The 24,754-nt window shown below is 40.7% G+C and overlaps 1 protein-coding gene across 37 annotated transcripts in view; it reads left to right on the plus strand.

Moving 5' to 3' along the window:
- DOCK9 (dedicator of cytokinesis 9) overlaps positions 1-24,754 on the plus strand; it is a 279,300-nt gene that overhangs the window by 188,077 nt on the left and 66,469 nt on the right. For 22 of the 37 annotated variants that reach the window (XM_072782529.1, XM_072782544.1, XM_072782555.1 and 19 more), the window contains exons 16-30: positions 2,488-2,567; positions 2,647-2,834; positions 2,957-3,022; positions 4,150-4,242; positions 5,283-5,406; positions 5,948-6,069; positions 7,162-7,248; positions 7,635-7,724; positions 9,387-9,502; positions 9,775-9,844; positions 10,669-10,794; positions 11,382-11,453; positions 20,335-20,481; positions 20,710-20,793; positions 21,475-21,586. In XM_072782529.1, coding sequence (XP_072638630.1) covers positions 2,488-2,567; positions 2,647-2,834; positions 2,957-3,022; positions 4,150-4,242; positions 5,283-5,406; positions 5,948-6,069; positions 7,162-7,248; positions 7,635-7,724; positions 9,387-9,502; positions 9,775-9,844; positions 10,669-10,794; positions 11,382-11,453; positions 20,335-20,481; positions 20,710-20,793; positions 21,475-21,586 — 1,577 coding nt within the window. Of the gene's footprint in view, positions 1-2,487; positions 2,568-2,646; positions 2,835-2,956; positions 3,023-4,149; positions 4,243-5,282; positions 5,407-5,947; positions 6,070-7,161; positions 7,249-7,634; positions 7,725-9,386; positions 9,503-9,774; positions 9,845-10,668; positions 10,795-11,381; positions 11,454-20,334; positions 20,482-20,709; positions 20,794-21,474; positions 21,587-22,137; positions 22,180-24,754 lie in introns of all 37 variants that reach the window. The other 15 variants (XM_072782523.1, XM_072782520.1, XM_072782519.1 and 12 more) reach the window with 1 other exon arrangement.

The raw sequence follows: 24,754 nt of genomic DNA on the forward strand, positions 1-24,754 counted from the left end.
GAATCCAATGGGTCTAAGGGTCAGTGTACCTGGAGAGCTTTGTGTGAAGCTGAGAGAGGCTCCAGCAGTCTATCGATGGGAGCACAAGTTGTATGGGAGGCCCAAGACAGCTCTAAGGAAATGATTGGCAAAGGTACAATCTTCCTGCTAGTAGCAAAGAAGATTGTGTTTTTGAACAAATCACACTATGGGCACAAGGACAAGATGTAGGGGTGACGCTGGGCTGCACCTGGACATCTTTTGGCTAGAAATCTTTTTAAATGAAGGCAGAATGTGTAGAAAATTGTTGGCTTACCTTCCTGACAGTGATCTCTCTCAGGATTTGAAGGAATTGATCATTTAAACTCCGATATAAACATATGACACGTGGAAAAGATTCGGATGAAGGAGAAAAACTCTAGGAGAAAGTGATTCTGCAAAGATGAATGGTGCTCAGCATGGTCTGTTGTCATAAGGATGAGAATTTAGGGCTGTTAGGAAGTCCTGATACAGATGAGCAATACCCCAGGATAGACTGATACATTATTTGTGAGACTGATTAATAGATAACACTAACATGAGAGGAATTTTAAAAGCAGGAGCTAGGAACTTTTCAAACATAGGAATAAAACCAAATGCAGAATTTGGAGGCCAGTGAGCTCTGATGTTTTCTGGCATTGTTTTAAAAGACATTAAACAGGTGGCTCATGAAGAACCACGAGGCAGCATTCTGTTTTCTAGGAATAAGTCATGTCACGTCAAACTAGTCATCCTAACGGCGTTTCAGCTTTTCTCTTTCTAATTGGGTTGCTAAACTAGTACCACAGAGGAGTGCAAAGCCCTCAACAACTGTCTATTCTAGGATGTCCTGTGAACAAGTCAGAGAAGTGTACTATTCGTGAGTGGACAGTTGTTCAACTGCTGGAGTAGCCAGACACCAGAATGGGCCAGTATCGGTCTGGCGAAGGGCTTCTGGAGGTTTGAGAAGGAACCTGTTCTTGGCTATATTCTGTGCAGTATCATCATCAGTGACTTTTTTGAGAATAAAACATGCTGATGAAATGTCTTCATAACATCAAGCTATTAGGAATATCTAATTCATTAGGGGTTATAATCTGGATTTAGGAGGGTTTTGATCAACTAGAAATGGCTCAAATGTAAAAGAGTGAAATTTCCTCAAGGCAAAAATCAAATTCTGTTCCGGGTACCAAAAAACATAATTGTATGAATACAGGATGGAGAGATCTAGCATGGTAGTAAAGCATATAGGAAAAGATTTAGAGATTTTAGATGATTTAAATGTAATGTATATCACCAGGTAGGTGTGGCTACCACAAAATAATAGCATTTGGCTACATTAGTAGAAGGATATGTTGTTCAAAACCAGATAGCTGCTCGATCCCCACATGGTCAGACCTTACTGGGCCTGATGTGTGCAGTTTGGGTGCCTTGACATAAACAGGACATTCCTCTAGGGGAGATTTGGCATTGAAGGAAGGTCCAAAAGCACTGAGAATGGAGGACTTCAGCAAGCTGTGGTTGCTGTTTATATATAGATGGTTAAAGGGTGTTACACAAAGAAATGTAGCCAAGTGCCTTGGTGAATGGAAGTTGCAGAGAGTCCAAGTGAGGAGGAACAATCTGGGTGTCAAAATGGCTATGTTGAAAGTTTCCTTTCAACTAGGAAGGGTTGATGCGGTAGCAGTTCTTGTCAGAAATATCACAGATGAGATTCTTACACTGCTTTAAGTTAGACCAAATGCAAACACCAAACATTTCACTGAGTACCTACTTTGTGTCCACCATTTTACTAGACACTGGAGTCTAAAGCAGCTTTGAGATTGTTATTTTCATAATTCTAAGTGAGCCAAGAATGTGGGTAAGGATGGCATGTTTCACGAAAACAGTGACCTATAACATCTGTCTGATAGTCTTATCTGGATTTGTGCAGTCCAACACGGTAGCCACTGGCCGCAGGTGGCCGTTGAACATGAGAACCACAAGTCCAAACAGATGAGCTCTAACTGTAAAACACATCTGGGTTCAAAGAATTAGAGTAATTTTTTATACTGATTACAGATTAAAATCATAATATTTTGGATATATTAGGTTAAATAAAATATATTCTTTTTTAAAAAAGATTTTATTTGTTTATTCATGAGAGACACACATACAGAGAGAGAGAGAGAGAAAGAGGTAGAGACAGAGGTAGAGGGAGAAGCAGGCTCCATGCAGGGAGCCCGATGTGGGACTCGATCCCGGGTCTCCAGGATCACACCCTGGGCTGAAGGCAGCACTAAACCGCTGAGCCCCTCAGGCTGCCAAATAAAATATATTCTTAAAACTAATTTTACCTGTTTCTTTTTACTTTTTAAAGTGTGGCTACTAGGAAGGTTTAAAATTACTTTTGTGGCTCACACTAAATTTCTCTTGGGAGTGCTGCTCTGGAATTTAGGTTTTATAACTAACTTAACTTATAAATGTGTGATTTTTCTCTTCTGTTTCTAGACCTGAGAAGATGGCTAAGCTCCCAGTGATTTTGGGCAACCTAGACATTACAATTGATAATGTTTCCTCAGACTTTCCTAGTGAGTATAAGTTTTTTGTAATAACTAGACAAAATTTTGTTTGGCTTTTACCTCAATTTGTTTGTTTTTAATTTTCCAGATTATGTCAACTCATCATACATTCCCATGAAGCAATTTGAAACCTGTAGTAAAACTCCAATCACATTTGAAGTAGAAGAATTTGTGCCCTGCATACCAAAACACACTCAGCCTTACACCATCTACAACAATCACCTTTATGTTTATCCTAAGTACTTGAAATATGACAGTCAAAAGTCTTTTGCCAAGGTGAGTGCAAAGATCGAGGTTTCAGTTTTGATATCAGATTCTCTTGGGTTTTGATTCTTATGTTCTTATATAAATACATATTCTGGCTTTTTGTTTTTCTTTTTCTTTAAATATTACTGCAGGCCAGAAATATTGCTATTTGCATTGAATTCAAAGATTCGGATGAAGAAGATTCTCAGCCTCTGAAGGTTTGTTTTTTATATATGTTTGCATTTTTCCATTTTAAAAATGGACCTGCATGATATCGCATAGCTAAAGGAATTTAGCACATTATAATCGACACAACACAAAAATATGTGACATCGCAATATGTAACCACATGTGTTGAACCTTATGGAATAAGGAGTACTTTAATTCTTTCTCCTCATTGATTGGTTCTGTTATACTCTTTAGGGATCAAGGTTTCCTGTGTATGTTCACTTCAGTAATTATATAATGTCTTACTCTGAGCCAGACATTGTATGGGTGCTAAGAATTGGCATTAGTAAGATTGATAATAGAAATAATAATAAAAATTTGTTGATATTTATTATTATAGTAATAATAATAGTAATAGATTATTGGTGATGTTTACTGGATGCTTGTATAGTGCAGACTCTGATCTTAGACCCTTATAGGTATTAAACTCCTTTAATTCTCCTAACAGTATTTGTTAGATGAGATTAATGTACAGAATTTAAATAAATTCCTTCAGACAATCTAGAACTGGTGTTCCAACCCAGGTCATCTGATGCTATAGCCCAAGTTCTTTACTGTAACTCTGAAGATGACTTTCCAAGAAGAGAAGGAGACAAAGATGCAAAGAAGAATATAATAATAGCTTTTGCCCTCCAGAAATTCATGGCTTAGTGGAAAAGGAAGTCATGGAGAAAAAGCTCCTGGCACATAGAAATGTTTTTTTTGTCAAACCTGATAATTGGTATAAAAAATGCTGGGGGGACATAGAGGAAGGAGTGAATCATTTCTTGATGGACACATGGGAGTTTCGTGCACATAGAACTGTCATTCAGACAGAGGAATTGCATGAGCACAGGCATGCAGGTATGATAGGTGACTATGGGTAAGGTGTAGTCTAGTTACAACCAGGACAGGTGTGTGTGCCTGGCAGGGGAAGTGATGCTGGGAAGTGGGCTGGAGGATGGGTTGGACCGTGAAGTAGGGGATCTGAGGGGCCTGGAGTCTCTTAGGTAGAAGAAATCTTTTGGAGGGGGTTAGAAGTTTATGCTGTAGAAATGCCTCTTGACAACACATCTGAGTTTAATTTCTTATTCTGTTAATTAAATACTGGTGTCTTCCTTTGCTAACTCTTACTTAGTGCATTTATGGCAGACCTGGTGGGCCAGTGTTCACAAGAAGCGCCTTTGCTGCGGTTTTACACCATCACCAAAACCCAGAATTTTATGATGAGGTAAGCCAAGGGGTTTTCATGGGAAAACCCAGTTAACCAGTTTTAAAGGAAACTCTGAATTCTGTGCTTAATAAAGCAAAAAAAACAAAAGAAACTGCATGCTATACTAGAATTACAGTACTAGAACTAAATGTTGAAGTATTTATTTTACATCTTTTCTAATTACAAAAAGTAACATTTATTCCAAAAACTTGGAAAATGCTGATAATAGAAAAGAAAAAGTCAAAAATCTCTCCTCTGTTACTACTACGATTGATATTCTGACATATTTTCTTTCAAGTTCATACTTAAGTATAGTTACCTTTGTTGGACCTGAGAATCTTTCTTTCTCATTATTGGGTTTCTTTATATAGAATCATAGTGTAGTTCATTAAAACTACTATAAGAATCCTGCTTTTAAATGTCCTATCCTGGTTAATGTAATGGTTGATGTTATGTTTCTAGTTCTTTCTAGAGTTGACATACCAACTCTCTCGTTTCTAGTCAGTGAATGTTCTCAGTCTGTTCAGTAGCCAGAACAAATACCAGACTGGGTAGATTGTAAAGAGCAGACATTTACTGTTCACAGTTCTGGAAGCTAAAGTCCTAGGTCAAGATGCCAGCATGGCTGGGTGAGGGCCAACTCCCTCCTGGTCACAGACTCAATTGTATCCTTACATGGTGGGAAGGCTGGGGCAGGGGGGTGGCTCTTTTAGATATAAGAACATTAATCCCATTCATGGGGGCTCCATCCTTATGACCTGATCCACCCCCAAAGACCCCACCTCCAAATACTATCACATTGGAGGGGGTTAGGATTTCAACAAATGCATTTGAGTGTTGGGAGTAGGGACTTGCACATTCAGACCATGACAGTGGTGTATGGATCCATTTCTTTAGCACTGTCTATGTTCTCTGCTTTCTCTGACCACAAATGTTAATATCAGTTTGGAGACCAAATGTATGCTCATGCATGCACAGGGTTATGCATCGTGTAGCCACTTTCATCGAGATTTTGTTTTCAGATATTAAAAAGATTGTTATTTTGGTCTTCCTTGCAGATCAAAATAGAATTGCCCACCCAGCTGCATGGAAAGCACCACTTGCTGTTCACATTTTTCCATGTCAGCTGTGATAGTTCAAGTAAAGGAAGCACGAAGAAGAAGGATGTGGTTGAAACACAAGGTTTGGGATTTCGTCATTCCTTTGACTCTTTATGACTTACATCTTAGGTTCTTAAATTGTATTTTGATTCAGAATCCTCATCCTCTTTCAGAGTTTTTATTTTTAATTTTTTAAAAGATTTATTTATTTGAGAGACAAAGGGGAGAGCATGAGTGGGAGGAGGGGCAGAAAGTGAGGGGCATGCAGACCACACACCCCCACTGCCACCCCGTGGAGCAGGGAGCCTGACGTGGGACTCAATCTCAGGACCCTGAGATCATGACTGAAGCCTAAAAGCAGATGCTTAGGAGCTACCCAGAAGCCCCTTTGCAGAGTTTTTAGATGAAATTTATGAAGGTAGCATGCTGGGGCTTGCATATGTAAATTTTTCTGAAAGATCATTTTGAAATTGTAATCCCAAAGAGGCCAAAGTAATGTTGTAGACAATGTTCTGCAAAGACTAGATTCAGGGCCTTAAAGATCAGGCAGTTTAGTAGCATTGACTTTCTTTGATACGTTTTCGAACACCAACAGTGAAGTGTTTTGTGCTTTGTTTCAACAGTTGGATATTCCTGGCTTCCTCTCCTGAAGGATGGAAGGGTGGTGACTAGTGAACAGCATGTTCCTGTCTCAGCCAATCTCCCATCTGGCTACCTTGGCTACCAGGAGCTCGGGATGGGCAGGGTATAGAACTTTAAGATTGATTTATCCCGGTAACTTCAGAAAACATGAAAAATCAGTTAGAGCAAGAATAACATAAAAAAAGCACACAGTATTTTTCCTGGTCCCAACATTTTGATTTTAGTTATTCATTTTCAAGTAAACATAGGCCAGTGAAAGGCAGTGCTATTAACGGCACACTTTAGAATTACAGTTTTAGAAGCCCTGACCTAGCAGTACCTCAAGCAGGGGAATAGAGACGTGGAGATTGGAGAAACTGGATGAAGTAGAAGTTTTTCGCTGCAAACTAGCCCATGCTTAAGTAAGGATGTGTTCTTAGAGTCACGCAGACTATTAGGAATTGTCTTCCAGCCTAGAGTAAATCTAGTAACAAATCTTACCTACAGGGCAGCCCATTCTAAGACATTTTCTGATTCATTAAAGCCTGAATTTTCTTAGATTTTCCCAATTGGTTAGTTGGTTTTGCATTTTTTTTGACATCTTAAATTTTATAGACTTCAGTTTTATAACATGCTGAGATAAGGTTTCATTTCATTTTAAATGGCTTTTTATTGTTTCTGTGCATTTAAGTACTGCCAGTTCTGGGTCCATGTTATGGACAATCAAAATATTCCAAAACCAGGGAAATCATATAACAGTTAAAATTGCTAGTCTGAACAAAGAAAAAGGACGTTTCAGAAATCAAAATAAGCACACACAGATGATTGGCTCTTTACCCTGTTAGGACTTCTTCTCCTGTCCTATTTGCTGGATGCAGTATCTTCTGCCATCACTTTAAGGATCCTGAGCTCCAGTTTGGTTAAGTCGTTGATGAAAAAGTATTCTTTCCCTCTCAAACGGATAGTAGTTCTATAGCCACAACTAAACAGAAGATAATTTAGAAAATCCAGTAAGGAGAGTGCTGTACTTGGAGGAAGAAAGTAAGTGGAAATTAAGACTGGTTGCATCCCTACTGTGAGCCAGCTGTAACTACTAAGTCACTGATTCTGCTTGGGCCTGTGACACCTCATCAGTCCCCTCAGTGAACATGGTGTTTGAAGCCAAGGTGGCTAATATGTTGGGATTTCCACCCCCCCCCCTTCCATACCTTTTCAGCATTATGGTCCAGAAATTAAATGGGTAGAAGGAAGCAAGCCACTGCTGAAGGTTTCAACTCATCTGGTTTCCACAGTGTATACTCAGGTATGTACTATCCTATTAGCATTAGCAGTGATTGCTCAGTGAATGAGTTTGCATGATTTTTTTGGCAAAGTGAAATCCTAATTGATATGTTATATGGATGTATTTGTACTCTAGAGGCCTTTCGTTGAAGAAAGTACATTATAAGGTGCTCATATGTTCAGATATAAGTGAACAGTATAAGTAACATTTCTCAACAATTTCTTCTTTGGTTGGAGGATCTTTGAAATCTTTTTTAAAATTTATTTTTATCTCCTTGATGTTTTCATCTTTATATGATCAGTTGCATAGTCTAAATAAAACATGCATGCTGCGAGAAGCAGATACTCCTATTTCTACAGCATTATGCTAATAGACTTTATTTCTTTCTCTTCTTTTTTTTCTCCCAGGATCAGCATTTACATAATTTTTTCCAGTACTGCCAGAAAACTGAATCTGGAGCCCAAGCCTTAGGGAGTGAACTTGTAAAATACCTTAAGGTATCAGATGACTTCTTTAGTGACCCCTTTCTAATGAGTTCAGAGTAGGCTGGGTTTTCTTTCTGGTGGTGAGTGTTGTTCTTACCACTTGGGAACCTTCGAAGAATGCTCTTACTAGATACTCTCACATTGATAGCTTATTTGTGGTTTTAGATGGTGGTAAAAAGTGGACTCAGAAATAGGACAAGTCCAGAACACTATATGTTAACTATACTGATCTTAAAATTAAAAACTTAATTTAAAAATAAAAAGAAGATAAAAGAAAGACAACTCCTGCCTTCATTCTCATCCCATGTATATTATACTGTTTTTAGGCCCAATCCAAAACACATTGTTCTCTGCATAGATCACTCACTCACAGGCCCTATCTGTGGAGTGCTCCCCAGCTGTAGAGCACAGTAATAGGCACATAAGCAGTGAAGAAGCCTAAGTCCCAACATTAATTAATTTTTAGTTCACTGTAGGAGATAACTTTGGAGAATACATGCTGCTGGGGAGTGAGAGGGCAGGGAATGAAAAAAACAAAAAGAATGCACATAACTGACCCCAGTGTTGTACAGGGGTTGGAGACTCCCAGTGTCATGGAATGGTAAGAGCAAGATGGGGTTTCTCTAGGGGAGCCTTATCCAGAATGCGGTTCAAGGAGAGTGTTTTTAAAAAGGAGAGTTAGCTAAAAGAGCATTCTAGGCATGGGGACAAAATATAAGAAACGTGAAAAATGAGGGCACCTGAGTGGCTCAGTCAGTTAAGTGACTAGCTCTTGATTTCAGCTGAGGTCATGATCTTGGAGTCCTGGGATTGAATCCTGCATCAACCTCTGCACTCAGCAGGGAGTCTGCTTGAGATTCTCTCCTTCTGCCCTGCATGACTCTGCATGCTCTCTCTCTGTTTCTCTCTCAAATAAATAAATCTTAAAAAAAAAAAAATGTGAGAAATGGAATACAAGTTCGTTTGATTTCAGCAAGGAACATGGAGTGGGAGTTCTGAAATCACAGGTTGGCCAAGTGCCCTTTTAGGTACCTCACAGAGAGCCATGTGACTTTAAGAAGAGCCTTTGTATTAGTTTTCTATTGCTGCTATAACAAATTGCCACAAACTTGGTGACTTCAACAACACAGATTTATTTTCTTACACCTTTGTAGGTCCAAAATCCGACACAGGCTTCACTGAGCTCAAATCAAGATGTTGTTAACATGGCTGAGTTCCTTTCTGGAAACTCTGGGGGTGAATCTTACTTGACCTTTCTCTGCTTCTGAAGGTTTCCCTCATTCCTTTGCGTGTGCCCCCTTCCTCCACCACAAAGCCAACAATGTTGCATCTCTGACCATTCTTTCCTTAGGCACGTCTCCCCTGACTCTCCCCTTCTGCTTCCCTCTTCTGACTTTAACGACCCTTGTAATGACTTTGGGTCCACCTGGATTATCCAGAAGAGTCCTTCTATCTTAAGCCCAGCCAATTAGCAGCCTTAATTCCCTTTAGCCATGTAACATATTCACATGTTCTGGGGATTAGGATGTGAACATCTTTGTCCCTTATTCTGCCCGCCATGGCCTTCCACTGTTTTAGATAAACGTCTTCCATGCTTGTTTGAAACTGAGTGGAAATTGCTTGGGGTTGGTTTCCTTTTAAGAAGATGACACGAATGCCATTCTTTGTCTGTAGAGCCTGCATGCGATGGAAGGCCACGTGATGATCGCCTTCTTGCCCACCATCCTAAACCAACTATTCCGAGTCCTCACCAGAGCAACCCAGGAGGAAGTCGCTGTCAATGTGACACGGTAAGAGAAGTGGATCGACGGATACCTTCTTCCCTTTCAATCTGTCCACATTTGGAGCACGGTCATACATATCTGGGATGCTAGTATGTGTTGACCATTATATTTAAGAAATTTCTTTTGATCCCATGAGTAGGGACCCCATCTAATTCCTCGTTTCCTTGTTTCCTGTGGTGCCAATAGCATCATCATTGTTCTACAACTACTGTGTAATAATGAAATGTGTTCATTTTCACATTACTATTCATTGCTTTATTCATTCCTGTGGTGTGTAGGGTCATTATTCATGTGGTTGCCCAGTGCCATGAGGAAGGATTGGAGAGCCACTTGAGGTCATATGTTAAGGTATGTAAAATAAACTGTCCCCAATCATTTAAATCTGTGGCTCTCCAATTTTCCTTCTAAGGTCTCATTTTAAAAAAAAAATCTAGTTATTTTGGGGTGAAATTGAGTATCTCTACTTTCTCTTCTATACCTGTAGTCAGTACTTATACCTGAACGAGAAGAAGTTCAAAGAGGGGCAATTAATTTATTTACTTAGTCTTATTTTTCAACGCATGTTTCTCTTAATGGGTTTTGTGAATAATAATAACATGGAATTTTAAAGAATTTTAAGTCCCTTTTGCTAGGCCTTTGGTATAGTACTATTGTTTTCATTTTTCTTTTTACCAATTAAGATTTGTAGTAAAACTGCTTCTCCTGAGAGGAGGTTAGCTCTGGCCACCGTCAAATTAGATAACGATGTAGGACAGCAAGACATGTCATTAGGATGAATATCAACAGGTTCTTTGTTTATGTAATACTATTTGGTGAACAGAGTGGTGATCACCATTCTGAAAAGTTACATATGTTCCATTTAGTCTTAGACATCACTATAAATTATAGCTGTGGGATTGAGTCACCCAGTGTCGGGTGACACATTCTTTGAAGTTCCTGGGAGGTGGAGTTGTGGGCTGGAGGACCACTAATGGGTGGTTCCATGTTATAATGGGTTCCCTGAAGGTATCCTGGGCTCCCTCTTTATGTCACCCTTCCCTCCTGTTTCCACACCTTCCTCTCCCACCCTGCATTTGTACCTCAGTCCCTTACTGCCATCCCTTGGAGCCTCCTGCTTTTCAGCCCATCTTGGATAACTGAGACATTAAAGTATCTTTCCCTTTTCTTCAAAGTATGCTTACAAGGCTGAGCCGTACATTGCTTCTGAATACAAGACCGTGCATGAAGAACTGACAAAAGCCATGACCACAATTCTCAAGCCTTCTGCTGACTTTCTCACCAGCAACAAACTACTTAAGGTATTTCGGGGGGTGGGGGCTAGTGTGGCTCTGCAGTATTGAAATCGATGGAAGAAAATCCAAACACCATAACCTGATCAGTTTACCCTTCTTGTGCGCTTTCAGAGACCATCCCCACCTCCTATAAAGGGGTAAAGAGTTAGTTCTTTGAGACCAACTTTGCTGCTTATACTTGTGCTTCTATCAAAATATTACTATATTTAACGTTTCACAGGCTCTTGAGTTTTAAGAAGTCATTATACTGAAATGAGTGGAGGATACCGAGTTGAAGATTAAAAAGGCAGCATCAGCAGGCGAGGCTCAGCCAAGAGGAAAGATCACAAATCTAATCCAGTGGTGCCTCTTGTTGGTTTGTGCCATGCTGAGCATATGCGTCCAGCTTCCTTGTGGGATACAATTTTTTGTTGGACATGCAAAAGCAAGAGAACAGCTGCCACACACCTCTGGTCTGTTAATAATTTACCAAGAGGTTTGGCCCTGTTTTGAGGTCACACCTGTTTTGTGTCTGTAACATTACCAACCTAAGAGAGTAGACATCTCACCTTCTAATTTGTTTTTCTCACTGGGATCTTTTTTTTTTCTTTCAGTATTCATGGTTTTTCTTTGACGTTTTGATAAAATCCATGGCTCAGCATTTGATAGAGAACTCCAAAGTTAAGGTATGTCGCTTTGTATCAGGGCTTTTGTGGTGGCTCTTAGGGGAAGGTCTTTTTGTCACGTTTTTAGCTAACATTCATGAATGCTTTCTGTGTGCCCGTTACAGTACAGTTCTAAGTGTTTTCCAAGTGAGAAAGCATTTTGTTCCAAGTAATGAAGCCATTGGGCTGTCATAAAGTACTACCCTTCATTTTATAGATGAAGAAACAGAGACTGGAGTGAGTCTCTTGGTAAGGCCACACCTCTAGCGACTGGAAGGGGCCAGGTTTTGAGACCAGTCTGGCTCCAAAGCCCATTTTCCTGAAGCACATGTTAATAAGTCCAAAGAAAACTCTCTCTTTTCCTTTGTATTGCTCAGAAGTCTTCAAGTCTTTTGAAATGAGAGTAGCAGTCTAAGCATTTATTTTAAATGTAGTTACCCAGTCTTGAACATTGTAGACCTTTCTCAGGGACTTAGATGAGAATAGATTGTCTGATGCCACTTCACATTCTCTGGAAGCAATGAATGGACTCTGAGATAACTCAGGCTCCTCTTTTCTCTCCTCCCTACTCCCAAGATGCCTGGGTATGTGTAACACTTTGGGCCCCCAGGCTAAAGGTATCCTGAGGTACCTATAGTCTCTACCTTTAGACCTCTCTGGACTAATGCCTGTCTATGTATGACTGGCCACTGCTGGCTGTCTGAGGCTCAGCGTAGATACATTTTGCTAAGATTCTAATGTGGTAAACACAGTGGTCATGTGAGAGTCCCTTTTGAGATGCGCATACTCTTGGAGTTGCAATTGTGACTATGAATTCTCTCTGCATTGCATTGTGCAGGGTCTTGAGTCTCCTGCAGAACAGGAGGCCCTCAGGAAGCAGGTCATGGTGCCCAGCAGTCTTTCACAAAGAATGAGGGGAGGAGAGGGGGGAACCCCAGGGAGGGAGGGTGAAGATCTAGGCCCCCTGGACCAGGGATCTGGACTCTCCAAAAAAGCCTTGGGAAAGGCTGCTGGATTTTGTCAGGCAGAAGGTTGGCAGCTCAGAACCAAAAGCCACACTTTCTCTAGTAGAGCGGACACTGGTGCCTGACCAGGTGGTTTCCTTCTTTTTTTTTTTCTTTTAATTCCAGTTTTAGTACACGGGGAGATGCCAGATGGCGGTGGGCCCTGCTTTCCACAGAGTAATGTACCATCTAAATCATGCCAGAATAGCCTGCCAAGTTAAAAACCTAGCAGATTGTCTACTTGGCAGTATGCAGCTAAGTGTGTGTGCATGCATGCACATACACACACACACGCATGCGTGCACACATGCAAGTTGTATGGATGTAGGACTTTTCTGTTAAAAATGTCATATGCGGGATCCCTGGGTGGCGCAGCGGTTTGGCGCCTGCCTTTGGCCCAGGGCGCGATCCTGGAGACCCGGGATCGAATCCCACGTCGGGCTCCCGGTGCATGGAGCCTGCTTCTCCCTCTGCCTCTCTCTCTCTCTCTCTCTCTCTCTCTGTGTGTGTGTGACTATCATAAATAAATAAAGAAAAAATATTAAAAAAAAAAATGTCATATGCAGGATAAGCTATAGGCATGTCTTAGTTTGCTTGAGCTACCATAGTGAGTACCACAGCCTGGGTGGCTTTAACAAAAGAAATAGATTTCCACATGATTCTGGAGGCTGGAAGTCTGAGATCAAGGTATTTGTAGGGTTGGTTTCTGAGGCGTCTCTCCTTGGCTTGTAGATGGCTGCCTTCTCCCTGTGTCTGTGTATTGTCTTCCCTTGGTACGTGTCTGTGTCCAAATCTCCTCTTCTTATAAGGATACCAGTCCTGTTGGATTAAGGCCCACCTTAATGACTTTGTTTTAACTTAATTACCTCTTTAAAGACCCTGTCTCGAAATACAGTCCTATTCTGAGAGACTGTGGGTTAGAACTTCAACATACGAATTTCAAGGAGACAAAATTCAGTCTGTAACAAGGCCTCAGTGGATTTTTCATTATTTTCGGCTCTGAATAAATGTAATCACTTGAGAAAGACTGGTGGCTTGGGTATATTTAAAAATATAACTGCTTTATTTAGAAAGTATTCATGGAGATCCCTTACTTATATGCAGGCTCAAGGGTTACAAAGTTAAGTGTGGCGTGGTTTGTGCCTTCACAGAGTTTAGGTGGGAAAGTACACAACTAGATCATGGGAGCAATGGTCAAAGAGGTAATGAACACTTTTGAAACTCCCACAGAAGTACCAGTAACATCTCTTTCTGAGAACTGTGATACAAAATTAATAGAGTAATTTTTTTTTAATAGAGTAATTTTTAATTTTTATTTTTTTAAGACTTTCATTTATTCATGAGAGACACACACACAGAAAGAGAGAGAGAGAGAGAGAGAGAGAGAGAGGCGCAGAGACACAGGCAGAGGGAGAAGCAGGCTCCATGCAGGGAGCCTGATGTGGGACTTGATCCCGGGACTCCAGGATCACGCCCTGGGCCAAAGGCAGGTGCTAAACCACTGAACCACCCAGGGATCCCTTAATAGAGTAATTTAATTGCATGTGTTTTTTTTCTCAAGATGCCAAATTAAACCATAGAAATTTAGGGATGGTAGGGACCTGAAAGCTGCCTTCTGATCCAACTCCTCCCATATGCCACAGAGGTTGAGATGGAGTATAGACCCATGAGGTGCATGCCGAGGGTCACACAACTGAGCAGAGCCTAGAACTCATGCTAGAGTCAGAATTAGCTTCTCCCAGATATCCTGCCCTTTCTAGCCTTATTAAAAATATGTGTGAAGTTCCTAGATCAATAATGTGTGATTCAGGGAAGCAGTGGCATGGTGGCAAGTGACGCGGAAGTCCGAGGGTAGCCCTCTAAAAGTGAAATGTTAAGACTCTCCAAAGTGGGAAGTAAGTATTTTGAATCTCTTTTTATAGTAAATTATCTTATGGCTAAACCCTCTCCTTTTAGCTGTCAGTGTTTGTTTTTATGATGGATAAATTAATTCTCCAGCACCTCTGGGAAATAGTTTGTTTTTGGAACTCTTTATTTTTATTTTTTTTAAGGATTGTATTTATTTATTTGAGAGAGGATGAGTCAGAGACAGAAAGAGAGAAAACGAGCAGTGGGGAAAGACAGAGGGGGGGGAAACAGACTCCCCACTGAGCAGGGAGACCGACATGGGACTCGATCCCAGGACCCCAGGATCATGACTTGAGCTGAAGTCAGGTGCTCAACCAACTGAGCGACCCAGGAGTCCTGTTTTTGAAACTCTTTAGAACAGAATGCTCAAATGCTACCATGTACAACCTTTTCTGTAAGTTAATTATATCTTGGTCCTAAAAGGATATTCAGAGAGTTTTTAGAAGTATTTTATTTAAAAAAATTGTTATCCATCGTAAAAACAAACACTGACAGCTAAAAGGAGAGGGCTTAGCCATAAGATAATTTACTATAAAAAGAGATTCAAAATACTTACTTCCCACTTTGGAGAGTCTTAACATTTCACTTTTAGAGGGCTACCCTCGGACTTCCGCGTCACTTGCCACCATGCCACTGCTTCCCTGAATCACACATTATTGATCTAGGAACTTCACACATATTTTTAAGGTTTTATTCATTTTGCCTCATATCTGAGGAATAATGAATTTTACATGTTTGGATTAGTTATTTTTATGTTTGTCTTTATTTGCATCTTAAGAATTACATATCCTAGTCTCTGATCCTGGTGTTCTGAATTGATTGAAGAAGTTCATATTCACCATTCCTGTGCCATTTGTGATTTCCAGAATCATTATCAAATTCCTGCAGAATTTTTATACTTTTAGACTGAGTATTATTAGTAAATCCAGTGTGTTTATAATCCTGACCTTGTTTTTTTTCCTCACTGTGAGTCTTTCTTAAAATGCCATAACCAGGCACACATCTGCCTAGTAGGGCACCTGGGCCACAGATTCACACGAGAGCCAGATAATGCTTTCACTGCAATGCCCATCCCAAGAATGTTTAGCATGGATCAGCATTTGGAAGCATAGTATGTTGAGCTGAGGCCTGCAGTGTCCACTCTCACTGGTAATGGGGTCATTCCATCTGGTGTATATTTACATAGAAGGAGATGCTCCTGTGAAAGGTGCATGCTGGTGGGCTTGCTTCTAATGCTATACTCTTGCTGAAGATGGACACGGCCACATGTGTCCACCTTCCTATCCCAGCCAGTTGAACTACACTTTGTCGCATTTGCTTATAAAGGCTGTGAATCATAGCCTCCCTTTGAACTAGTATCTAAGATAAGCAATTTCCTAGGATGCCTGAGTGGCTCAGTGGTTGAGCATCTACCTTTGGCTCAGGGCATGATCCTGGGATCCCGGGATCAAGTCCCCATATCGGTCTCCCTAAAGGGAGCCTGCTTCTCCCTCTGCCTGTGTCTCTGCCTCTGTGTGTGTGTGTGTGTGTGTGTGTGTGTGTGTGTGTGTCTCATGAATAAGTAAATAAAGTCTTATAAAAAATAAAATAAAATAAATAAAATAAAATAAAATAATAAAATAAAATAAAATAAAATAGACAATTTCTTTACTACCACAGTTGGACCTGCGGAGTTTGGATTGATTACATATGACTGTGCAGATTCAAGTGTTCCATGGGTGACATGTGCTTGGAATTTACAATAAGTAGTTTTCAGGAGGAAAATATAAAACAGACCTTGTCAGGGCCTACTAAGGAGTTCCCAATTCTGAACCCCACTCTGCCTCCAGGCTCAACACATTTTAGGTGTTTCTTTTCTATCACTTATGTTTAGTAGCTGTAATTTCAGCAGACTTTTTTTGAATTTCCTCTCCTCCCACATTGAATCCAGCCAAATTGCTAGCATTCCACAGGTGTATTTCATGGAAGTTGGAAAATGTGGCATAGGATAGGATGAATATATAACCTTAGGTGTTTAGCTGTCAACCATTTCCTGCCTCAATTGAGCAAGGAAAGAGTGTTCAACTGAAAAGCAGGCAAAGAATGGTATGGTTCTTGTCCTAAATAGACTGCCTACACTTCTCCTAACTGTGTTTGTAACCAGTGTACACACATGATGGCAGAATGTGAATATCCATACCTCCATCCATGAGCACAGGTTTGGAGCAGTTGTTCACTATGCACAGAGCACAGAGGAGATATGCAAGTGGCATAGATGGTGTACCATCAGCCTTGAAGCTGATATAGTCCTGGGAGGAAGAAGACAGCCTGGCAGCTGGGCACAGTTAAAGAACAATGAAAGAGATGTATGTGTGAGCTCCAAAATGATAGATCAATGTGGAGGTTTGGGTGGAACTTGACCTGGAAGGATGCCACATTTAGGGAGAAAACAATGAACATGAGGTGGGAGAAAGAGCTCATGCCCAGGGAAGGCCAGGAAAATGAAGTTTATTAGCTAATAGACTTATTTATTGTATCTCAGTGAGCCATAATATAGCTTGTAGGAAAGAGAGTTCTCTAACCCCTAAGGAGTGGAAGAACACAGTAAGAAAAAGAGAACTAAACATTTGAATGCTCCCTTGCACAAGAAGCAGTGATTTGGGTAGCAGCCGCTGTTGCGGCCCAGACAAGATGTGATGGATGTGGTGGAGCCTGTCGCTGGTGTCTACAGACTGGCTGTTAGCAGTGGGGCTCCTAGGGCCCTTCTCAGCACTGCTGAATGTTGAGATCTCTCATCAGGGAGATCCCACTCAGGCCAGGGGTCGGGTGGCAGGAGCCAAGCAGCCAGCAGGACGGCACAGAGGGGTGGGGCTCACAGCAGGGGTGGGGGGCATGGGGCACAGCAGGTCCGCTGAAGGGGGCTGATCTGGTGTGGATAGGCACTAGGCAGGCAGACCCTACATTTCAGCATTGGTCGGAGGAGCAGATGGTGGTGACCACTGGGGATGCCGCAACAGCCCCAGGAGGAGATCTCACTGCAGGACATGGTCAGGAGTAGGGGTTTTGTCTGGCTGACAAGTGTCTCATGTCTCAGTGTCCCCTCCTCTGAACTAGCGCTTCTATACTCACCACCTTGCACAGCAGCCTATTATCCTAGATCATTTTCTTCCATTTCACTGTATAGTAATCCCTATAACAACGTCTAATTACTTTGGTCTTTGTCACCTTGAGATGTGTCTTACCTCGCTGTCCTGTTGCCAAATTAGGACTCCAGATAATAGCTATTTGTCACGGCAGGGAGAGCTTCATTTCATCTTCAAAAGCACTGAGTTGACCCCTAATCACTGAGCAGCTTGGCTGGCTGGTTGGTGTGTTAATTATCCACCATTCTTCACCACATTTTCTTTCTTTTTAGTAAAAACTTTTTGTTATAGAAATTTTTAAGTAAACATGAAAGAGAAAAGTTTGATGAGTCTTATGTACTGAGGCTGTCACTCATCTTTAACAGTTACTGGCATGCTGCCATTGTGACTTTATATATCCACCTTCACACTGTTTTTAGAGTATTTTAAAAGCAATCACCAAATATTTTATCATTTCATCTGCAAAAACTTGAGTGTGTCATCTTTAATGGAGAAAGCCTTTGAAAGAGGTGTAAACACTACCATTATAACATTCAACAAAGTCAGCCACATTTCTTCCTTATCATCGGACACCCCATCTGTATTCAGTTTTCTCAGTGTCTCAAAATGCCATTTTACAGTTGGCTGGTCTGAATCAGGATCTAAACATAGTCTGCACATTGCATGTGGTTGGTATATCTCTGAAGTTTCTTGGATTTTCAAACTGTTCCTTCTCCATTTGTTTGTTTTGTAATGCAGTGTATTTGTTGAAGTAGATGGGCCATTTGTCCTGCAGAATTTCCCACATTGTAACCTTGCAGTGTTATGTGGCATGGTCCTTTGTCCTCCATGGTTCCTGTAAGCTAGTAGTGATGTTGAGGCTCAATTTGACCTAGGTTTGATTTGCTTTTGGGCAAGGATACTTCATAACTGGTACAACCGCATCACATCAGGAGTCATACGGTTTTGATAATAGTGACTAATAGGTTAAGTGGTGCCCACCCCACCATCCATATAGAATTTCCCACCCACTTTTCATGATGTAAGTGGCTTCATGACTAAGCTCCATTATGAAGGCCTTAGGTATTTCTTAAGAGACCTTTTTTAAGGAGTAGCCAGCTTAGGTAGCAAGCAGTCATGCCTGGTGGTTCAAGGTGGCTGACTTGGGGTCCAGGAAACTGGTCATCTATTAAAGATGACCCCTCAGGATATAGAGTTATTGCTTACATATATGGAACAAAATTCCTTTGGGATTTCTAATTTTACAGTTCTATTTTGAATGTAGGTAAACTTCAAATACTTATTATCTGATCCCTCCCTCACTGGATTCTTGAGTTTATAAATTTACAAAGATTGTCTTATTATTGGTTTGAGAATTGAGATTATCATAAAGCTGGCACTTCAAAATTCATAATAGGTTCTGGTGTTTAATGCATAAAATAATGCATGCTTTCATGTCAGAAATAATTAGATTTCAATTCTAGTTTTAGAAAATAGTATTTTTTTGATATTGGGATGCTGGTTTGGCTGTTGCAAAACAGACCAAATAAGGCAAAAGGTTCAAAAGTTTTCTCTTTTGGAAAATTATAAGCCAGTAGGAAGCACTGAGAGTGGGGGAGCTTGTCCCTTGGGGTCATTCAGGACTCAAGCTCCTTCCCAGTTATCCAGCCCTGGGTGTCACCCTCAGTCGTATGGTTGAAAAGCTGGCTCACCCACTACCCCATATTCCAGGCAGTGCTAAAGAAGACTTGCAAAACAAGCAACCCCTTTTATGGACATGGCTGGGAAAGGCATAATCTTCCTCTTATAGCCTATTGGCCAGAACTCAGTCACATGGCCCTTCTCTGGCCTCAAGTTAGGCTAGGAAATAGAGTCTCTACCTGGACAGCAGTGTGTACCTGTGAAACCCGGAGGTTTCACCACTAAAAGGAAGAAGGAAATGAAGGATACTTACATTCACTTAGTACTTATTCAATCTAAGTTTCAGTTTTCTCATTTGTAAAATGGGGATGAAAATACCCCCTCTCCCCACCCTGTTGAAGCTGTTAGAATCACATGCGTGAGTGGATAAATATCATGAGGCATCTAATTCAGACCCCTTCACATTTCATGTTCCCAGTAATTTTTCTCATTTATTGGGCACCTGGGTGAGTGATTGGAAGCAAAGTGTCAAAGAGCAGAAAGAACACAGTTCTTGGCCTCATGGTGGATCTGGGTTTGAATCTTTGTTACTTGTTAGTTGTGTGACTGAAGACACATTTATCTGACCTCTGCAACTGTCTGTGAAATGGGGGTTAAAACTTTTAAGAATTTTTTTAAAAAGCACATAAAAACATGTACTGGTGCAGCGCCCGATGTGTGGAAGATCTACAGTCCATGATAGCTAATTGCTGAGAGCTGTGTGTAATTTCATCAGGAAGCGTTCCTGATGGGAAAAAAGATTATGTAAAGTTAATTTGAAGAGGAGTATTTCTAAGCAGATTCAACTGATGACATACAGTCTCTAATCTGTTTCTTTTCCATTTGAATACCTGAAGCTTAAACCTGAGGCCCTGTTTTCTAAAGAGATTTTTGAGAGGTACAAGTGTTCAAGCCACCAAAAGTATCCAGATGAGAATCTGGGAGTAGAGGCATAACTCCACATTTTTACAAGTACCTCCAAGGGGATCTTTCTCAGGCTGAAATTCAGGGTCTTAGGTCTAATGCACACCAGTTATTTGAAGTATCAAAATATCTGTATTTTGAGAGAAGAAAGAATAATTTATCTCATTTTAGATAAATAAGATTAGAGCTCTGTATTTTTTTAAAAAATGAACTCAGGGATGAGATATTTTTCCCCCCAGAGGGCTGCAACTTTAAAAATAATACACATTTGTTCTAAATTCTTAGTTATTGCGAAACCAGAGATTTCCTGCATCCTATCATCACGCAGTGGAAACGGTTGTGAATATGCTGATGCCGCACATCACTCAGAAGTTTCGAGATAACCCAGAGGCGTCCAAAAATGCAAATCACAGTCTTGCTGTGTTCATCAAGGTAAGGACCTAAGGCCGCAGAGAGTGTCAGTCAAGTGGCAAAAATGTTCATTCCAGCAATGACTAGTATATAGTAGGTGCTCAGTCCATGCCAAGGGCACATTTTTATGCTAAAGGATAAACTTAATAACAGTAAATGCTGATTTCAACCCAACTTTCAAAAAAAAACAAAACAAAACAAAACCTGGGACCTAAATACTTACCTTTCTGGCTTGTTTCTTCTCTGCAGAGATGTTTTACCTTCATGGACAGGGGCTTTGTCTTTAAGCAGATCAACAACTACATCAGCTGTTTTGCTCCTGGAGACCCGAAGGTAGTGTGTATGTTACCCACTGTTCTGTCTCGTTGATGGACATCCAGAAACCCACCCTTTCCCTGGGCTCACATCACAGTTTTCTTTCTGTCCCAGAGGCACTCTTGTCCTCTTTTTTGGAGATACTAACTAGTACTAACTAGTAATTGCATTAGTGTGTAAGATATTAGGGATGGAGTAATTCTGAGTTTAAAATAAACATACTTACTGATTTTCTCATAAATAACTGAAAAGACTTCTCAACTGCAAAATTAAAAGTATAAAAAAGGGTTGCAAATCATAGTTTATTTAACAAGGTAATAGAAGTAACCATGTAGTCTTTCTCTGGTAGAATTATCTATCTCCTCTCTAGCCTGTCTATTTTAAAGCTCTGCCTTACTCATTTTTTTATTGTATTAAGTCTTTTTCTATAAGTCGTCTGAAATCCTTTTTGAAGCAGGAGGAGCATAAATAATAAATGTCCTAAGTCAATGGAGGACATTGTCTAATGAAATTAATGTGTTCTCAGTTTTCAAACAAATGCCTACTGCCATTCTAAAATCTATAACATAGCCCAGACCATGCAGTTTTAAGAGAGTCAAGAAGCTAACAACTGAGTATATGATTTCTAATGGGTTTTTAGCATACTGTATAAAGTATTCAGTGAGGCATTTAACACTCACTAACCATTGTTTCCTGCAGACCCTCTTTGAATACAAGTTTGAATTTCTCCGTGTGGTGTGCAATCATGAACATTATATACCTTTGAATTTACCGATGCCATTTGGAAAAGGCAGGATTCAGAGATACCAAGGTAATCTATCTTTACATACAGTAATCTGAGTCTCTTCACAAAAAGCCATTCATTTTATTTTATTTATTTATTTTAATTTATTATTATTTTTTAAAGATTTTATTTATTCATGAGAGACACAGAGAGAGAGAGAGAGAGAGGCAGAGACACAGGCAGAGGGAGAAGCAGGCCCCATTCAGGGAGCTCGAGGAGGGACTCCATCCCAAGTCTCCAGGATCACACCCTGGGCTGAAGGCGGCACTAAACCGCTGAGCCACCCGGGCTGCCCAAAGCCATTCATTTTTAATAAAAAAAGAGAAATGATTCAGATATGATGTTAGAATTTTCTGATTATTTTTGTTGATTAATTTTTTTTCTTGTTAACTTTCCATTTAAAAAACTATAGATAAGATGTTAATGGGAACTTACTTGTCAGCAAACTTATTAGACTGTAGGTCATGTCATTGTGAGTTTTTTTCATTGAAAAATTCCTTTGCTTAAATAGAAATCCATTTTACTTACTGTAGTTTATTTTTTATTTGTTTCACTTTTCCTTTTTTCTTATGAATTAGCTTTTCTTTCACCAACTGTGGAGTCAAATGACACTCCTGTAGGTAGGTGTGGGGTGTGATGCTTGCTTTCTTGCATTTTCCTCCTTTAAAAGAAAAGGAATGCAAGTCATTGCTGAAATGCTTACATATGCTTTTCATTTAGGCACTTCCCATATAGTTGGATCTGTTTTTAAATTCATGATAAACCAGTGAATTTATTCTCACTATAGCTAAGAGACTGCTGTAACATCCCTGGGAGGCATCTGGGTTTTGCTCCTGGGGTCACTAGGTCATGTAGGATATCTCTTTAAGAGGCAAAGCAAACAAAATGCCCTGCTTTGCTCCAAAACTGTATTATTCCACCATTTGCATAGTCCTTGTCTGTAGTGGTGGCAGTCACCTAAATCACAAGCTTTCCACATGCATTTTATGCTTGCATGTTGAGTCTTTAACTGTTCTGTATCTTAAAGTTTGAAGAGAGTAAACTCTTAGAGATTTCTTTGTCTTCAGTATGTCAGATGAATCAAATTAGTATGTCAGGTCTGTCAAGTAATACTACTGAGTTTAGTGGCTTGTATGTGCCTGCAGTTAATTAGTTAGGCTAAAAGAGAGGAAATGCAGAAGGATGCTGCCAAACTATTAATGACACCTCAAATCAATGGCCTCTGAAACTCAGAGAGAAACACACAAAAGCATTCATTCAGAGACATAAATATCTTTCCCCAAGATAGACTTGGACAGCCCTTTAAGCAGCAAGAAGGGGAGCAGGGGCCCTGGAGTTGGCATTCATGCATTCAACAAGTATTTACCTGGCACCAGGCGTGCAGAGGATGCATGTGACTTTGGGAGGCAGTCATGGACAAGGATGAAAATCCCTGGCTGTTTTACCTAAGTGAAGTATGTGTGGTGTTAGTGATGAGGACTGAGGAGAGAAAACTAAAGCAAGCAGGGGGGTGGGTATGAAGTGGGCAACAGAGCATCTGCAACAGAGTGGCCAGGAAAAGCCTTACCACGAAGGTGGCTTTGAGGTGTTAGTCTAAAGAAAGCCAGGGATTGTGCATCCTGGGTTGAGGGAACAACCGGGTATTTGGCATCCTGAATCCAACCAGGCCCACCTATCTGGTCCTACTTCCCGCTGCTCCCCACACATCAGGCACTCCTGCTGATTCCCTGCTCCTCAAATATGGCATGCCCACCCCTGGCACTCAGCCCCCACAGCCACCTCTCTGGGGAATCTTCTTCTTCCTCCCCAGAGAGGCACTCAGCACCTCTTACGTAGAGCCTTCCTTATCTCCTCCCAACCTCTCCCAGGACCCCGACTGCACTCCAGACCTTGTCCCACTCCCCTCACCTTGCAGTCAATGACTAGCCCACCTGTCTTTGGAGATTGTGACTCTTTCCCTTTCTTCTCTCGGGACACTAGGGATAGTCCTTTCTACCCTGTGGCTGGGCGGTGAATGTGTGCTGCTGCCTGCCTTTCCTGGGACCCCGCAGGGCCCTATTGTTTATCCCGAAGAACTGAGGGACATGAAATCCTTCAGGTTCCCAGCCGACTCATACATGCTCTTAGGAGATCGTCGGGGTGTTTGGTACCAAGAGGGGCTGCCCTAGGCAGGGGAGTGTGGGTCACCTATAGATAACGTACCTTACGACAGTGGAGTCCCATGTTTTCAGCATTCTGCATCCACTCCCTCCTCAACTCTTTCCCCCTTCTCTGCATGCACACACATGCACAGTTAGCCCATAGTTTTTTTTCTAAGAGTTTTATGTGAATTCAAGCTGTGCACTGTCATGCGGGTAAACTGAGCTTAAAAAAACCATACAAGGGACATGATTATTCTGGAAAGATAAATACTCTTTCCCTTGCTTCTGCAAAGGACTTGGGTCAGTATTTTGGATAGGTTTAGAAGGAACTAATATGGACTCAAAGCCAAAGAAAGGGTCTATAGATTTTCCTCTAGTAATGGATTCAGTATAAGAATTCAGATCCTAGCTACAGCTTACTGAAAGGTATATTTAAGCTTTAGAGTGATGTGTAGCCGCTTGTATTCACCCTCCTTCAGTAGATTTCATGTTTCCTTCTATCTGTTCTTCAGAAGAGCTTTCAGTTTTTTATCATTTAGCTTGCTGATGACTAACTAGTTTAGTTTGGTTCTTTGTGAATTTCAGTTTTAGTTTACATTAGTTTTTGTTAACTTGCTTTTAGAGGTGCAGAAGTATGGGGTATATTTTTTTATTTTTATTTATTTTTTTATTTTTTAAAGATTTTATTTATTTATTCATGACAGACACAGAGAGAGAGAGAGAGAGAGGCAGAGACACAGGCAGAGGGAGAAGCAGGCTCTATGCAGGGAGCCTGATGTGGGACTCGATCCTGGGTCTCCAGGATCACGCCCTGGGCTGAAGGCAGGTGCCAAACTGCTGAGCCACCCAGGATCCCCGAGTACATTTTTTAAAATTCTAGGTTAAATAAGTTCTTCATTCATGGATAGTAACATAAAGAGGTTATTTGCTAACTTGTTCATTTTAAACACATTGGGTTTTAATGAGAGTATATAGGCTTTCATGACCGGGAAACAGATTAATGAACTCAAGCAGTAAAAAACATTTTAATAGACCATATGTATTTATTGTTTCT

The sequence above is a fragment of the Canis lupus genome, chromosome 17, assembly GCF_048164855.1.
Source record: "Canis lupus baileyi chromosome 17, mCanLup2.hap1, whole genome shotgun sequence".
Lineage (NCBI taxonomy): Eukaryota > Metazoa > Chordata > Mammalia > Carnivora > Canidae > Canis > Canis lupus.